This window comes from Pantherophis guttatus, chromosome 4 (assembly GCF_059756535.1).
Source record: "Pantherophis guttatus breed Tessera chromosome 4, ASM5975653v1, whole genome shotgun sequence".
NCBI classification, from domain to species: domain Eukaryota; kingdom Metazoa; phylum Chordata; class Lepidosauria; order Squamata; family Colubridae; genus Pantherophis; species Pantherophis guttatus.
The window spans coordinates 22,804,911-22,820,361 of NC_142066.1; the positions used below are offsets into that span (position 1 = coordinate 22,804,911).

The window sequence follows — 15,451 nt, forward strand, 5'->3', positions numbered from 1 at the left end:
TTTTATAATATCCTTCCCCTGCCACACCCACCAAGCCACGCCCAACAAGCCATGCCCACAGAACCAGTAGTAAAAAAAAATTGAATCCCACCACTGAGTCAACTTCATAGTAGTTGGAGGTTTTGAAGGGGGCAGAATTATCTGTAGTAATTACCTGTATGGAAAGTCTATATAGAAAGATGAAGGAAATTGATTACACCAATATTAGTTATTTGAAAGATCTATGAAGCAACCCACTTGAATGTCTTGTTTTGCCAGATCAAGGAAGGATCAACTTAAACAGTATAAAATAATTTTTCTGTGATTGTAAAATAAGATTAGTGCAACTTTTGTCTGCGTGTGGATGTGTATTGGACACCTCAGAGTATGATGATGGAAACGTTAGAATTTAACCCATAAATATTGCCCTATTTAAAGTCGTAAATTTATTTAAAGATATAAAGGTAGCCTGGGTTCAAGACCCAAGCAATAGTGACAGGGTGAGCTCCCATTCTTGTTGCAACTGCTGCCAATCTAGCAGTTCAAAAGCATGCAAGTGCAAGTAGATAAATAGGCACCAATTCTTGAAATCTTAAAAAAATAGAGTTTGAGGGTATGAGACTTTGCTAAAAATATTTACAACACTGGAATTAAAGATATACATAGCTGGTGATTAGATTTCTCCCTTCCACTCCTGTGGTCACAATATAATCTTTTTTCTTAGCCATTGCTCCATCCTTCTCAGCAACCTGACCAGGGCCTCCTTCATCTGATTGTTCCTCAGACAGTAGATCATGGGGTTGAGAAGGGGCGTAATGGCAGTGTAGAAGACAGTGACTATTTTAGCGGCCTGTGACTGAGTTTCCCCACTTGGAGCTACGTACATTCCTGCCACAGAACCATAGAAAAGGGTCACAACCATGAGATGGAAGGATATGGTGGAGAAGGCTTTCTTTCTGCTGTGTTGGTTAGAAGATTTGATCAATGTGACAATGATAACACCATAGGAAATAGTTACAAAGATTAAGTTGCCTAATATGATGAAAATATTCATGGAAAAGAGGATAAGTGGAGCATTTCCAAGTGGAAGGCAAGCTAAGGACAGAATCCCTTGATCACACAAAAAGTGGTCAGAGACATTGGAACCACAGAAAGACAGCTTAGAGATCAACGTTATGGGGACAGCATAGACCAAAAAGCCAGCCATCCAGCAGCTAGCCACAAGCTTGGAGCAGTTCTTCGGAGACATAATTGTTGGGTAATAGAGTGGGTGGCAGATGGCCAGATAACGATCCAAGGCCATGGCTGAGAGGAAGAAGTCCTCAGTGCTGCCAAGGGAGTAGAAAATGTAGAACTGAATGAAACAGGCTTGGAAGGAGATGATCCCTTGAGGAGAAGCCAGATCGAAGAGCATACGAGGCATTGTAGTGGTCACGTAGCAAATCTCCAGCAGGGAGAAGTTTGCCAAAAAGTTGTACATGGGGAGCTGTGCCAATTGCGCATCTACGCGCACCAGCATGATAATTGTGGCGTTCTCAGCCAAAGTGCTTATGTAGACAATAGTAAAAAAGATAAGGAGGAAGAACCGTTTTTTATTCCCGTCCTCCAAGCCTAGCAAGATGAATTCCTGGACTGTAGTTCCATTGGTCAGCTCCATCTGGAATCAGGAAAAAGAATCAGGATAAAGCATTCTTAACCATTTACAAATATATCTATTTCCGCAAAGGACTTAAAAATGGAATAGAATTACCAAATCAACAAGAAGGAAATGTTCTGGCATTGTTTATCTGATCTAAGGAGTTCCTTAAGTAAATGATCTTCAAGAAAGTTGAAGAACAAACATCAGGTTAGAGAGAGGAGGCTGGGAACCTTAGAATCTCATCTGTAATTCTAAACAAAAGGCAATCATTCATCAACTTGAAAGATAAAATATAAATTCCTTGTAGTTTCTTCTATCACCGAAGCCTTTTGAATTTTATTATTAAGTATCATAGAAGTTCAAAAATAATTGCTATGAGTTCTTCATCAACACAACTGTCTAGACCTAAATATTTGACTTCTGTACCAAACTTCAGGTGTTTCATCACAACAATAGCCAAAGTAAACTGTTCCATTTAGCACGGAATGTAGATGAAACATATAGGAGGAGACATATGTTAATAGATACAGCTTTAGAACTGTCCCACTTAACATTACAGCAGGTAGCAGAAGCTAACTTGGAGGACAACACAGTGTGGGTTGGAGATGTTTCCAAAGGAAGCTCCTTTGATTACAACTGAAGCTGGACTCAGAGATGAATATGAAGTGGCCTCATTTTAAAGAACCTTCTTGGATGAGAAGCAAAACTTTTTTAAAAAAAATCAACAAAATCCAGTTGTCCTTTGGAAAAACATATTTGGGACAACCATGACCTGGATAATTGAGAATCTATACAGACATTTCTCCAGAGATCTATTTGATAAGCTTTAGTTCCAAATATGGTTTGATTTTCTTATAAGAGAACTGGGAGAAAGAGAACACAGTGCTAGATGATTGGGACTTACCGTATTTTTTGGAGTATAAGATACACCGGAGTATAAGACGCACCTATCTTTTTTGGTGAGGAAAAGAAGAAAAAGAAATCTCCCTCTGCCTCTGAGCAATTTTGCCTCATTGCAGCAAACAGCAAACAGCCTGCTTTACTTTCATTTTCAGCATAGCTTGATTAGCACAAGGAAAAAAAAATCTGTTCCATCAATTTACCTCTTTGCAGCAAGCAGCAGAGCCCTGCGCAAAACAGTTGAGAGCAAAACAGCTGAGAGTCGGGAGGCCAATCCAATCAACTTGTGCTAATTAGGCTGTGCTGAAGCTGAAAGAGCTGTTTTTTCTTGCTTGAAAGGAGGTAACTGCTGCGAAGCAGAGGCCAAAGGATGGGGGCCAGTGGATGGGCGGGGCTACATTCGGTGTATAAGACACACCTAAATTTTCACCCCTTTTAGGGGGAAAAGGTGCATCTTATACTCCAAAAAATACGGTAATTTTGCTCAAGGAAACAGGGAATAGGGAAAGAGCTAGATTAAATGGGGAGCTCACAACATTTGTTTCTTCCGAATTGGAGACACCATTCAGGAAACTTGCCACATTTAAGAGTAGTACAATGACACTGTTGTTCAAATTCTTCAATATATTGATGGTAAATGAATCTTTTTCTCCCAGGAGATTAAAAATCTATAACTTGGATTAAGATGTAACAAAGTTAAACTAATAAACATCCAGTCTGTAGTTCCAGTGGAGACTATCATGAAAGGAGAAACGAACCAGCCCTAGAATTTAGATGTAGAATTTTAGCATCTTCCTCCATGCAACAATCTACTTTAATGAAAAGAAGGACTAGGGGTGACTTGATATCAGTGTTCCAATATCTAAGAGGTTGCCACAGAGAAAAGGGAGCCACCCTATTTTCCAAAGTACCTGAAGGCAGGATAAGAAGCAATAGGTGGAAACTAATCAAGGAGAGAACCTAAAACCAAGGAGAAATTTCCTGACAGAACAATTTATCTGTGGAACTGGATATGGAAAAGAATTTGCCTTCAGAAATTGGGGATGATCCAACACCAGAGTTTTTAAGAAGAGATTGGAAAACCATTTGTCTGAAAATGGCATAGCGTTTCCTGCTTGAGCAGGGAGTTCGACTAGAAGACCTCCAAGATCCCTTCCAATTCTGCTATTCTGTTATTCTAGTCCAAAGCTAGGAAATGAAACATTACAGCACAATTCCTGGTGCAATTTACCAGCCAAGGACATGTCTTCATTCTACAGTAGTGGCCAAAATTGTGGAAACCTTTTTGGGAAAAGTGTATTTTCTAAAACCACTTTGTTTTGGAGTAGTACCATAAAATTATATATCAATAGAAAGATAATTTAATCAAGAATGTAATGAAGGATTTGGTATTAGAATAGCAGTTACAGTGTAAAGAAGAAAAGTGAAATACATAGAAAAATCGAGATATACAAAAAATTATCATTATGTCAGTTAATATTTAGTTGGGTAACCTTTAGCATGAATTACCGCCTTACAATGTCTTCCCGTGGAGTGAACCAAGTCTTCTAGTTCTGCAGCTATTATAATGTGAAACCAAGATTGAAGGATTGCTTCTATTACCTGGATTTTATTGCTGCATCGCTTCTGATTAACAAGTTTCTTTAGTCGGCTCCATAGATTTTGAATTAGGTTAAGGTCTGGGCTGTTCCCAGGCCATTCCAGCAGTGGAATATGATTATCTTGAAACTCAAAAAAAAAGAAAAGAAAGAAAGTGGTGTTATTAGCCATCAAACCTCAAAAATACACTTTTCCCAAAAGGTTTCCACAATTTTGGCCAGTAATGTAATTGAAAGAGGCTGTAGGAATTGAACAGATCATGGGAAGTAACTTTGGGGACTGGATCTAAACTGAACACCATACAGAGGCATCTCTCTAAAACATTTAAAGTCTGTGGCAAATGTTATTGCTGCTTTCTGTCCAGGTAACAATCACTTACCATTAGTTCTGTATCTTCTCCCAAAGGCAGGGATGTCTGGTGGAGTCCTTGATGTTCCTCTCAACTGAGGAATCAGGCTGAGGCTGCCTTCCATTAAACAGTCAACCGAACTGAGATCAGACACAGTATTACACAGTATTACAAACCAACCTAATGATGAAATATCTTGATGCTATGAGATCCTGACTGGGCCATCCTGGAAGATTAGTAAGTTACTTTTGCAGCAAGCAAGACCATGTCATGCAACATGGATCAAAATATTGGTATGATCAGGATTAGTTGGTTGGAAGGGAGGGAAAAATCATTGTGTATCATTTATAGCATCTGCTGGCAATCCCAGATGAACACGCCTTATCCAGTAGAGCATTATAAATTGTTATTGGTAATTTTTTTTAAAAAATAGAATACAGAAGATTCCAAGAGGCAATCAAGAGCACTTGTAAGAAGGATAACTTGGATAAATAGCAAGAGGAACTCCCTGGCCACCAGTCCTGGGTTTAGAAGGAAAGAATCTAATTAGGAAAATCAAACCTAGAAAGGTTCCCAAAGGAGTTTTAGTGCCTTCTGGATTTGCAGGAAATGTTTATGCCTGGGGGAGAATCCCAGTCATGTTTTTACTCTTCAACTACAAGAAAAAAGAAAAAAAAAAACCTCTTCTGTGTCTAGTTAGTGCAAGGAAGATAATTCCCATAATCTAGGAGTGGGCCATCAATCCAGTGGTGGGTTTCAAAAATTTTTACTACCGGTTCTGTGGGTGTGGCTTGGTGGGCATGGCATGGCATGGTGGGCGTGGCTTGGTGGGCATGGCATGGCTTGGTGGAAGTGGCTTAGTGGGAGTGGCTTGGTGGGCGTGGCAGGAGAAATATAAAATCTTCATTCCCACCTCACTCCAGGGGAAAGTTACTGCAAAATCCCCATTTCCTCCTGATAAACTGGGAGGAAGAGAATAGATGGGGGCAGGGCCAGTTAGAGGTGGTATTTACTGGATCTCCGAACTACAAAATTTCCGCTACCGGTTCTCCAGAACTGGTCAGAACCTTCTGAAACCCACCTCTGCATCAATATATCTACTTCCAACAAGCTCCGTTCAAACATTTGCTAGCCTTAAAACCACAACAAAGTTCTTAGCCCTTTGGCCAAAATAGGATCTAAGCCGAATAGAAAGATTAATATATTTTTACTTATGTAAAGGTAGTCCTTGACTTATGACTACAACTGAATTGTAACAAAATTTCTGTTGCTAAGTGAGACATTTGTTAAGTGACTCTTACCCCATTTCATGACCTTTCTTGTTGTTAAGTGAATCACTGCAGTTGTTAAATTAATATCCCTTTTGTTAAGTGAAACTTGCAGCATCTTCATGGTCACATGGACAACATTCAGAGGCTTGGCAACTGACTCATATTTATGACGGTTGCAGTGTCCCAGGGTCATTCTGGCAAGAAAGATCGTAAAATGGGGCAAAACTCACTTAACAACTCACTTAGCAATAGAAATTTTGGGCTCAATTGTGGTTGTAAGTCAAGGACTATTGCATTAAAGTTCAACTTTCTGAGCATTCTTGCCTCTTGCCTTCGAACTAATTCTTATCAGAATCCACATCCTTGCTTTGTTACTTCAAAGAACTAGGAGCATTGATCAAAGACATGCCTAGCTACTGAAAACATTAGTCAAAGAGGCCCCCTTTTCCTGCTCCCATCATATTTTACCTTATTTTACTGATTTTTATGCTTATCCTGGAAATTTTTAGACTGGCTGAAGACCTGTGCACAATAAAGAAGCAACTAAAGGCTGCAGTATACAAATGCCTTTAGACAAGGGTATTTGGTCTAGTGCAGAGGTCAGCAACCTGTGGCTCTGGAGCCGCATGTGGCTCTTTCACCCCTCTGCTGCAGCTCCCTGTCGCTCAAAATATGTGTCACAACCACCAATATGCGACACCACCAGCACACGATTCATTAAGCTTTTCAACCCCCGGTAGGCCAACCATGGATAAATCCAAGAAAAGAAAAGTTTCAGAAGAAAACAGAATGTTTAATTCAATTACATATGCTAGTTTTCTGGCTGCTCAAGAAATAGTCAGGCACGGGAAGGGTTTTGTGGTTCCCGGTGTTTTATTTTCTGTGGAAAACGGGTCCAAATGGCTCTTTGAGTGTTTAAGGTTGCAGACCCCTGGTCTAGTGGTTAAGGTGTTGGCCTAGAAATCAGGAATCCATGAATTCTAGTCCCATCTGGCTCGGTGACTTTGGGTTAGTTACTCTCTCTTAGTAATTGTAGTTGAATTAAATGTTCTGTTTTCTTCTGAAACTTTTCTTTGCTTGGATTTATCCATGGTTGGCTTACAGGGGTTGTAAAGCTCAATAAATTGTCTGCCGGTGGGTGTCGAACATTGGTGGTTGTGATGCATATTTTGAGTGACAGGGAGCCGCAGCAGAGGGGTGAAAGAGCCACATGCGGCTCCAGAGCCGCAGGTTGCTGATCCCTGGACTAAGGGTTGAGGTTGTGCAAAAAATAAAAGGAGTGAGGATTAGGTGCATTCACCACCTTGAGTTATTTATAAACAGGAATAACGGTGCAATAAAAATCAAATCTATATAAATAAAAATGTAAATGTTCATTTGTTCAAAATCGTAAATCTCTGAAAGCTCTTCACCAATTGCTTTGAAATTTTGACACAACGTTGCATTCGAATACACGTGTGTTTTTATATACCTATATTATATAGATGTCACACCTGTGTCAGATAAAAACATGTTTTTTTTGAAAAACAGCTCCATCTGTTAGACATAAAAGCAATACATGCTATACTATCTTTTTGGGCTTTAACGTCACAGCACCACAATGGCAGGTGCGAGCCGGGTCTTTTCACCGCAGCGCCGCTGCCGCCAAACCCACAAGCAAAATGGCGGGAAATGTCAACCGCCGCCAAGCGTCCTCCCGACTAACTGAGTATGCCGTACCTCGGGCAGGGACCCCGATGCCACCTGTGGTGCGGAGAGCTGCGAAGGTGAGAGTGGTTATACTGGCAAGCCGGGAAACCAACTCTTACACCCGTGGCAAACTGGGACGGAGGCAAAGTAGGCGTGACCTGAGCTACAGAGGGACATTATTGGCACTCAGTCAAAAAATATTGTATACCCACAAGACTGGGCCACAGCAACGCGTGGCCGGGTACAGCTAGTAGATAAATAAAAATAAATAACAAGATTTTTGGCTCCCGGTCACCAAACAGAAACTGCATTACATTTTATTGCTATGAACACCCATAGTTTGCATGGACACATGATGACGCTGTGATTCATTTACCCAGCGTGAGAGCCAATGAATAATGCAGAATCAAGGAAAAGGGAAATTTATTAACTGGTCAGAAGCAAAGAGGGTTTCCTCTGCTGGATTTCTTAACAGCAAAACTGAAGAGCTAAAGAAAAGCACTGAGCAAGACTGGCATTCTATTTTTATAACTCAGGTTACAGGTCATTCTGATTACCAGTAATACAAGGATTGGTTACAAGTTTCTTATTATCATAGGACATGTGCTGTATAAGTAATGCTGTTCAATGTGAATAGCACATGTTATATAAGTCATGCTGTTTAGCTTAGAATAGCGTGTATATACATGTCGTGCTGTTCAGCTGTTTTTAGCATGACATACGCCACCTAGATTCCTGCTTGCCCATCAACCAAAGCTTCTATATACTCTTCTAACTGCATCCTGTTCATCTAGTTATACTTTCTTTGAAGGATCTGCTTTCAGAATTCCGTATCAAGCGTGTAGATCTTGTTCTGATCTAGCTAAGCTGTTGGCAGCTCCCTTTTCTGAGTTTCTATGCAGACAACATGAAAGAAGGCTGGGAAGATCCAAAGGTGCTTTTTTTTTTCAAGAGGTGACTGGACTTTCTTTTTCTTTGAAAATGTTCCTTCTATTCCCCACCATCCAAGTCAGAGCTGAAGAAGCTTCTTGGATGACTTGGACCTGGATGACTGAGAATCTCTGTAGACAGATTGCGAACCAGATGGATATGTTGTTTCTTTTAGAAATAGAAATAGAATAACAGAGTTGAAAAGGACCTTGGAGGTTTTCTAGTCCAACCCCCTGCTTAGGCAGGAAACCCTACACCACTTCAGACAAATGGTTATCCAACATTTTCTTAAAAACTTCCAGTGTTGGAGTTTTTACAACTTCTGGAGGCAAGTTGTTCCACTGATTCATTGTTCTAACTGTCAGGAAATTTCTCCTTAGTTCTAAGTTGCTTCACTCCTTGATTAGTTTCCACCCATTGCTTCTTGTCCTGCCCTCAGATGCTTTGGAGAATAGCTTGACTCCATCTTCTTTGTGGCAGCCTCTGAGATATTGGAACACTGCTATTATGTCAGCCCTAGTCCTTCCTTTCCTTAAACTAGACATACCCAGTTCCTTCATATATTTTAGCCTCCAGTCCTCTAATCATCTCTGTTGCTCTTCTCTGCACTCTTTCTAGAGTCTCAACATCTTTTTGCATCGTGGTGACCAAAACTGAATGAAATTTTAAATGAAGTGCCTTGGGGGTCTCAGAACCTCATACACTTCAAGAAACAACCATTTCTAGAAATTGGCTTATGTTTCATCCTTGATGGCGGAGCAGCCTGTCTCTGAAGAAAAGATATTTTGAAGACTAATGAGGCAGATCCTTTGGGACACCTTCCCAAGAGAAACCAGATGTATAAGAGAGATCCTCATGCTATGATCTAGACTCTTGCCCTTTCTTCTGCCCACTGAATACACCCTACCCCGTCTGCCTTTGTGTGCATGGAAGGGTGCACTGCAGCCAATGAAATACAGGAAGTGTCAACAGAAGACGAGGGTGAGAATTAACAAGCAATTAGCTAAAGAGAAGAACTTGACCAAATAGGTATTATTTAAATTCTTCCTTGGCTTAAAAGTTGAAAGGTGAACATAGTGGACAATTGTGTAGCCTTCTGCTTGCCACAGATACAAAAAAAATGTTAGATGTGATGTCTATTCCCTTTTTCTTTTTTCCTAATAAGGAGGATCAGGAAACTAAATAACACCAAACAATATTTATTTATTTTAGCATATTTACATAGAGGTCCATGTCACAAACATGTGGCTCTGGGCAGCATGCAACACAACAGTGGAGAAACTCCATCACAATCTAAATTTAAACAATCTTCAAATGTTTTGCACACACAAATATGGTTACTCACGAAACAGATTAAGTACTTCAGGAGTACTTAATCTGTTCAGGTCTGGACAGAAACTACTTGTGGTGCAATTTATAAAAGGCTGGAAGGGAAATAAATCACAAGTATATCTACAGTAGATATGGGATTTTTTTTAGTTATCCACCAATTTATAATTACAGTGAGTGTTCCTTGAACTTTTCCATAGTGCTAACTTTCTGGAAATAAAGCTGGTTTGGGAAATCCTTTTCTAAATCTTTTGTTGAATTTGACCAGAGAGATGGCTTGATGTTCTATCCGTTACAACATTTCTCACAGATCTTGAGTGACAGATTCCCTGTTTTTCTATCTCTCCTGGATCAATTAAAAAAAGTGAAAAAAGAAAAGGTCACTATTTTACTATTTCCCCCATATTTGGGGCTAGAAAGGGGGAGAATTCTTGTCAGCTTCACAGGGGATTTTTTTAAAAAAACCTGTTCATTCAGTGCTCCAATGGCCAGTGTAAAAATGAACTTCTTGGGAAAAAAATTACAGTGGAGGACAAGAACCAGGGATCAGAAGGACTAAGTCCTAGGACATTCCCACTAACATACAGTAACTGTTTTCCAGTTGCTGACAAGGGACTAAAGCATATTATGCAAGCCAGATAGCATCAGTTGGGTGGGTGCAAGACAGAAAATCACTTCTGAAACACAAGTGGTGCTGGCATTAGATGATGGTTTGATGTGTATTGAGTGTGATAGCATGCATTCTCATTCTCCAGAAACAATGGGTGGCTCATGTTTTAATCAGTTGAAGCTAGAGGAAAGGAAAATAAGGCTTCCACACGTTGAATCGTGGTTGCTAACTGAGTTAATTCTACCCTAGAAGAATTTGGAATATCTTTCTGAAGGTTTCCAGAAGGAAAAATATCCAGAGGGGAAAAAAATGGATCATTGAATGTTACAGATTCAGTAGCATCCATGCAAAGGTCAAAATGAGGACAAGATTGATGAGTTCTTAAAGATCTACCACTTTTCATTTTAAAATTCTGCTAAACCTTTAAAGCTAAAATGAGTACTTTGTGGGTATAATTCCAATTCCAATTCCAATCAGCTACGAACTAGCAGATCAGCAAACTTTAATCCGGATAGGAAAGAATATCTGTAGAACTGTGGGGTCCTTGGTGCTCTCTGCACCTGGTGATTTTCTAGCAAACATTTCATTACCCAAACTAGATAACATCATCCGTGCTCCTGGCAGATGTTACCTAGCTTGTTACCTAATGTCTGCCAGAAAAACCACGAAGCTCAGAGAGCACCAAGGACCCCACAAACTTTAGTCCGTGTGACATTTCTCAGCAAAAAAAACCCTCTTATCTAGAATACAGAGTTATTATATGCCAAACATTATAGACCAGGGGTCAGCAACCTGCGGCTCTGGAGCTGCATGTGGCTCTTTCACTCCTCTGCTGCAGCTCCCTGTCACTCAAAATATGTGTCACAATCGCCAATGTGTGACATCCACTAGCACGTGATTTATTGAGCTTTTCAACCCCCGGTAGGCCAACCATGGATAAATCCAAGAAAAGCAAAGTTTCAGAAGAAAACAGAATGTTTAATTCAACTACATATGCTAGTTTTGTGGTTGCTCAAGGAATAGTCAGGCATGGGAAGGGTTTTGTGTCTCCCGGTGTTTTCTTTTCTGTGGGAAACGGGTCCAAATGGCTCTTTGAGTGTTTAAGGTTGCAGACCCCTGTTATAGACCTTGGGTACTCAGGTGTAAATTCTGTTATATGTACTGTATGTTAAAAGATGGTGACAGCAAATAGCACCAAAATCCAGGAATTCGTTTTGGTGGGCTTTGGAGATGGGCAGAAAAAACGCTTACTGCTCCTCGTTTTTTTCACTACTCTCTACATCCTTACATTGGCTGAGAACATCGTCATTATCACCGTGGTGGTCTTGGACACCATCTTGGCCCGGCTTCCCATGTACATCCTCCTGAGCAACTTCTCTTGGCTAGAAATGTGTTATGTGAGCACGACGGTGCCTCGTATGATCTTGGACCTGACCTCACCAAATGGGACCATCTCCTTCCATGCCTGCTTCCTTCAGTTCTACATCTTCTTTAGTCTTGGTGCCACCGAGTGCTTTTTCCTCTCAATCATGGCCTTGGATCGCTATTTGGCTATCTGCCATCCACTACGCTACCCCTACAACATGTCTCCCCATTCCTGCTATGGCCTGGTGGCTGTCTGTTGGATTCTTGGCTTTCTGTGGAATCTAATCCCAGTGGTTATGATCTCCAAGTTGGACTTCTGTGGTCCCAATGTCATTGACCATTTGATATGTGATCCTGGACCCATCCTTTCCTTGGCTTGCTCTCCACTTGGAAATATGCTCCTTCGCTATCAATTTGCAATGAGCTCTCTGGTCATCTTACTCAACCTGTTCTTTGTTGTGTTATCCTACAGTGCTGTGGTTCTCACCTTGGTGAAAGCCACTCATCAAAGTGGTAGTAAGAAGGCCTTCTCCACCATATCCTTCCATCTCACGGTGGTCACCCTTTTCTACGGTTCCGTAGCAGGGATGTACGTAGCCCCAAGTGTGGAAAACCAGTCAGATATCACAAAAATTGTCACTGTCTTCTACACTGCCATTACACCTTTTCTCAACCCCATGATCTACTGTCTGAGGAATGATCAGATGAAGGAGGCCCTGCGCAGAGTGCAAAGAAGTAAGGTAACTGTACTGAGATTGAACGCAAATAAATGCTAGGAAACTATTAAAAAAAATAGAACAAATATAACTAATCATCCAATCAGTGAGATAAACAAATGTGGTCGCAATACGGAAAACAGGAATATCATTTTCTCACGAAGACCTCATCCCCATCTCATTCATCTCTTTGCTCTCTTAGTTTAGTATAATTTTTAATAATTTTTGAGAGGAGCAGTGGATCAGCAGTTAAAGATGATTGACAGCCTGGGTTTGAGACCCAAATGCTGCACTACAGGGTGAGCTCCCGTTCTTGCCCCCAACTCCTACCTCCCCCCGCCCCCAGCAATTTGAAAGCATGCAAATGCAAGTAGATAAATAGGTACCACTTTGGTGGGAAGATAAAGTGTTCCTTGCACCTTAGTGCATAATTGTGATGACCACATGATCACAGAAATGCCTTCAGACAATGCTGGCTCCCTCAGCTAAGAAACAATGATGGGCACTCCCCTGCTAGAATCCAGACATGACTGCAAAGGGGAAACCTTTATATTTACCTTTATAATGTGTAGTTTTAATGTTTTAACATTCTAATGATGTATTACTTGTAAGCCATCCAGGGTCACCTTGTAGGAGAGATTGTGGCATAACAATTTAATAAATAAATGAAATAAATAAATATTCTTGTGAAGTATTTTGCATGGTCTAATGCAATGCAAAATTTTACTGGGAGATTAAAGGTGTATTTCTTTAGGTTTTTAGGCAATCTTCCTTTTTTCAGAACTGATTTCTATTTCATGTTGGTCTATAGCCAAACAATAGAAAGTCGGATAGTCAAGATTCATTAATGCTTTAAAAAAAAACAAACCTGATTATTATTATTATTATTATTATTTTTGGCTTTACCTTGTTGTGTTATGTCTGAAAGAGGGAGAACTGCTGATCAATAATCTATTATACATGCCTCTTCTCTCAATCATTCAACTGTCACTTTCTCTTTCTGCAAGGAATGCAAAAACCTGAAGATTGTATACGTGCATTTTAATTAAATTGTTGTGTAGTTCTGAAAATAGGTGTATTAAGTCAAAAGCAAAACATACTTAATGTAAGTATAAAAATACTTTTAGTTAAATGTGTAATATTCAGCTATGGACTTCTCAATTCTATGTTGGTGTTTCAAAATGCTTGCCTCATTTTTTTCCAATGAATTTATATATAGCTTGATTATCTTGCTGTGGAATAAATAAACTTGTTATTGATGGTGACAATAATATTCCTTTTTCACATTTTCCTTTTGTGCCATTTTTTTTTTTAGCTTGGAATTTTCTGTCTGCTGTCTTTAATGCTTTCAATGACAGATCCATGCAATGATGGGCTTTAAAAGTTAGGTCACTGCATTAACAATGCATTGATGATGTTACTTAGTTGGGTAATGAAACGTCTTCAAGAAAATAATCAAGCTCAGAAAGAACCAGACTCCATAGTTCAACCCTGAACTACAAATATTCTCTTCTATTATCTTCTGTACCTTCCATGACCAAGCATATAGTTTGATTTCACATTTTTTTTATACCCCATCATCTTACATCCCATAATATTATTACTTTTGAATATTAGATATTGAGGATTATTTTAAAAATGGTGTTTTGGGAGCGGAGGGAGATATGGCTGGTATCTTAGGTTTCTGAATTGAACTTTTCTTTCTATTCATATTGTGGAACTATTTTGTCTTCATCAAAAGAGGAGCTGAGAAATTGGGAAGATTGCAAACAGAAGATGATAGCAATAGCAATAGCACTCGGATTTATATACCACTTCACAGTGCTTTACAACCCTCTCTAGGTGGTTTACAGAGTCAGTATATTGCCCCCCAAAAAATCTGGGTCCCCATTTTACTGACTTCGGAAGAATGGAAGCCTGAGTCAACCTTGAGCCTGGTGAGATTTGAACTGCCAAATTGTAGGCAGCCAGTAGTCAGCAGAAGTAGCTTGCAGTACTGCATTCTAACTACTACACCACCACAGCTCTTCTGATACGAAGGTCTAATACTAAGATCATTCCTTATAATTTTTTTGAAGAGGTTATTTTAATGATATAAAATATCATTAATATATTATATTAATATATTATATATTATAATATATTATAATATATAATATTATTATATTATATATTAATATAATCACCGGGAGGTGACACGAGGCTGGCTCCAGAAGATTGTTAACGCTTCTTTGAGTGAGGGGGTCCTGCCGGCCGCTTTGAAAGAAGCGGTGGTGAGGCCCCTCCTCAAGAAGCCTTCTCTGGATCCGGCTGTTTTGGCTAACTATCGTCCAGTCTCCAACCTTCGCTTCATTGCGAAGGTTGTTGAGAGTGTGGTGGCGCAACAGCTTCCCCGGTACCTGGATGAAGCTGTCTATCTAGACCCGCTCCAGTCTGGCTTCCGGCCTGGGCACAGCACGGAAACGGCATTGGTCGCATTGGTGGATGATCTCTGGAGGGCCCGGGATAGGGGTTGCTCCTCTATCCTGGTCCTGTTAGACCTCTCAGCGGCTTTTGATACCATCGACCATGGTATCATGTTGCACCGGTTGGCGGGGTTGGGGGTGGGAGGCACCGTTTTGCGGTGGTTCTCCTCCTACCTCTCCGACCGGTCGCAATCTGTGTTGACAGGGGGGCAGCGGTCGACCCCGAGGCACCTTGCTTGTGGGGTGCCACAAGGGTCGGTCCTCTCGCCCCTTCTGTTCAACATTTATGTAAAGCCGCTGGGTGAGATCATCCGTGGCTTCGGGGTGGAGTTCCATCAGTACGCTGATGACACCCAGCTGTACATCTCCACCCCAGGCCACCCCAATGATGCCCTTAAAGTGATGTCCCAGTGCCTGGAGGCCGTGCGGGCCTGGATGGGGAGAAACAGGCTCCAACTCAACCCCTCCAAGACCGAGTGGCTGTGGCTTCTGGCGTCCCGATATAGCCAGCTGACGCCATCGCTGGCTATTGGGGGCGAATCACTCGCCCCCACGGAGAGGGCTCGTAACTTGGGCGTCCTCCTGGACGCACGGCTGTCGTTAGAAGATC

The 15,451-nt window shown here is 40.8% G+C and overlaps 2 protein-coding genes across 2 annotated transcripts; one reads left to right on the forward strand and one right to left on the reverse strand.

The window, feature by feature from the left end:
- Positions 1-679: 679 nt before the first annotated feature.
- Positions 680-1,636, reverse strand: LOC117662228 (olfactory receptor 11H6-like). The gene has a single exon (XM_034411544.2). The coding sequence runs from the start codon at positions 1,634-1,636 to the stop codon at positions 680-682; it is 957 nt and encodes a 318-aa protein (XP_034267435.2).
- Positions 1,637-11,470: 9,834 nt separating this feature from the next.
- LOC117662229 (olfactory receptor 11G2-like) lies at positions 11,471-12,436 on the forward strand. Its single transcript, XM_034411545.2, has one exon. The coding sequence runs from the start codon at positions 11,471-11,473 to the stop codon at positions 12,434-12,436; it is 966 nt and encodes a 321-aa protein (XP_034267436.2).
- Positions 12,437-15,451: the final 3,015 nt, after the last annotated feature.